The following is a 2554-nucleotide window of genomic DNA, read 5'->3' on the forward strand; positions in this document are numbered from 1 at the left end:
TTCATGAATGATCCAATAACAGATGAAAAAACATTAATGATTTATATATTGATATTTTTGAACCCACATTATTTTCACTAAAAGCAAAATTATACCAAATTTTTTGAGGAAGATATTTGTGTCAGTAATATGAACACAAAAAGAAGAGAGGTGAGTGGTGATGAGATGAGAGGAGAGAGTCCGTGGTCAGACAGAACAACTAAAGTTAAGATCGAAAGTGTGTTGTGTGAGAGCATTGGTACGCACGCGCACACAAGAAAGGAGGAAAGAAAGTCAAAGTGTGATACTTAGAAACTACAATTAATTATGCTCCAAATTACTACACATTTTGAAGTGTTGTTACTTAATTAATCATCTTCTCTCTCTCTTCCATCCATCGTTTTCCCTTTCTCCTTCCGTATTTATAAGAACCTCACCCTTCTTTATCTCCCTTGTAACAATCCAATCCAACACAACTCAACTCCCTTTTCTCTCCCCATCTCAATCTCCAAACTCAACACAACACAACCTATTACAAACAAAAAAACAAACAAACCTCTTTCTTTCCTTGTTTCTTGTTCCACTCATCAATGGATGAAAAAGGAAGAACAACAAGCCTTTTGAGTGAGGACGAGATGGAGCTTCGAAGAGGCCCTTGGACCGTCGATGAGGACCTCACTCTCATCAATTACATTGCCACTCACGGCGAAGGTCGCTGGAACACCCTCGCCCTCTCTGCAGGTATATCTATCTCTTTCTACCTTTATAGATATATGCGTATAAAATTCATGAATTTTGGTTGGTGGTAATTGCTCGGCCGCACCCACTTCTGAAAAAAGGGAAAACAAAATTAATTCATGCTCTTTGCTTTACCAATCTGAGTAATAACTTATATAACCTTTCTCCGCTCATAATTTCATAGGGCTCAAACGAACGGGGAAGAGTTGCAGATTGAGGTGGCTCAACTATCTTCGTCCTGATGTTCGACGTGGAAACATCACGCTCGAGGAACAACTTTTGATCCTCGAACTCCATTCTCGCTGGGGAAACCGGTAATTATTAATCACCCCAAACATGCATGCATAAACTGTTCAACATCAAATCAAGGATCTTCACAATTATTGTCTTATTTATTTCAGATGGTCGAAAATTGCTCAATATCTGCCTGGTAGAACGGACAATGAGATAAAGAACTATTGGAGAACTCGTGTCCAGAAGCATGCCAAACAACTCAAATGTGACGTCAACAGCAAACAATTCAAGGACGCCATGCGTTACCTCTGGATGCCCAGGTTGGTGGAACGCATTCAAGCAGCTGCAACTGCAACCGCAACCGCCTCAGTCACCACCAACGATGCGTACACCTCTGAGAACAACCTTAAAAACAACCACATGGAGGTTCATAATAATCTCAAGGAAAAAATGGGATTCATCGAACCTTCACCACCCATGAACAACGACTTCGTGGCTTCCTACGTCATGCAAAGTCACACCCCAGACAACAGTAGCACGGCTTTGTCTTCATCGGACTCGTTCGGGACTCAAGTCTCGACAAAATCTGATCTCACTGATTATTACAGCGTTCCGGTTAGCAGTAACAATAACAACACTGCTACTCCTGCGGATTATTACCAACCCTCTCAGATCAATTGCATCACAGGCACACCCGGGTTTTTCCCTCCGGGATTGGATTTTCAATCCCTAGATCCCTGGAACCTGCAGAATGGGGACTCGTCTGACAATTTTTGGAACGTTGAGAACATGTTCTTCTTGGAGCAACATCTCATGAACGACAACATGTGAAACATTGGAAAATCAAAAAAAAAAAAAAAAAAAAAACTCAGATGCAATATTCTTTAAGTAAGTTTAGCGCTGTATTTTAATTAAAGTTAAAGTTATAACGTTTATTGAAGTGAAACTTTAATTTTAATTGAATAACAGCACTAAAAATAGGAGTTGTTTTCAAGTTGTACTCTTTTACAGATACCAAGAACAGGGTTTGATTGTGAAATATGGAGAGGTGGCAGTAGAAAAAAAAATAGAGACATCAAATAAATAAATTAGTACCTAGGTATACAGAATCCATGATGATGGAGGTGTTATCTGAAAATTGTGGATTACAAGAATAGAGAAGGAATTAATTATTTTTCAGCTTATTAAAAATAGTTGGGTTGTTTTTTCATTTTTATTGTAATGGTGTAAGTTGTTGTTTTCTTTATAGATGATTTCATTCTTTGATACTATTATTAGCCTTGTTCTGTTTTAGTTAAGTTATTGGTTTTTGATTCGATTCTCATTCTCATTTTCATTCCATGGCTTTGTTTAGTAGGTAGCTAGTGAGGGCATTGTAGATGGAGAATGGTACAAAATTAAATAATAATTTAAGAAGAAGCATACTTTTTGATTTTCTTGCCTACAAGTGTTATTATATTAGATTATGAGTAATCCCACTCTTGAAACCTTGTCCACGGGACCTGAACCAGCCCCTATCTTCCAAAGTTTCTAGATTGCTAAAGAAAAGGTGAGAAAGTATTGGTAATTTTTTAGAGTGTTATTGGCTGAAGTTGGGCATTAT

General features: G+C 38.0%; 1 protein-coding gene across 1 annotated transcript; it reads left to right on the plus strand.

Moving 5' to 3' along the window:
• Window positions 1-381: 381 nt before the first annotated feature.
• LOC114176276 (transcription factor MYB108-like) lies at window positions 382-2197 on the plus strand. Its single transcript, XM_028061258.1, has 3 exons — window positions 382-720; window positions 902-1031; window positions 1119-2197. The coding sequence occupies exons 1-3, from the start codon at window positions 570-572 to the stop codon at window positions 1780-1782; spliced, it is 945 nt and encodes a 314-aa protein (XP_027917059.1). The 5' UTR covers window positions 382-569; the 3' UTR covers window positions 1783-2197.
• Window positions 2198-2554: the final 357 nt, after the last annotated feature.

This window comes from Vigna unguiculata, chromosome 3 (assembly GCF_004118075.2).
Source record: "Vigna unguiculata cultivar IT97K-499-35 chromosome 3, ASM411807v1, whole genome shotgun sequence".
In the NCBI taxonomy this organism is placed as follows: Eukaryota; Viridiplantae; Streptophyta; class Magnoliopsida; order Fabales; family Fabaceae; genus Vigna; species Vigna unguiculata.

Bases quoted from the DNA above. Each gene is read 5' to 3' on its own strand.
- LOC114176276 (XM_028061258.1), top strand. From the start codon at position 570: ATGGATGAAAAAGGAAGAACAACAAGCCTTTTGAGTGAGGACGAGATG. The intron at 721-901 runs GTATATCTATCT...ATAATTTCATAG, and splicing joins CACCCTCGCCCTCTCTGCAG to GGCTCAAACGAACGGGGAAG. The intron at 1,032-1,118 runs GTAATTATTAAT...TATTTATTTCAG, and splicing joins CATTCTCGCTGGGGAAACCG to ATGGTCGAAAATTGCTCAAT.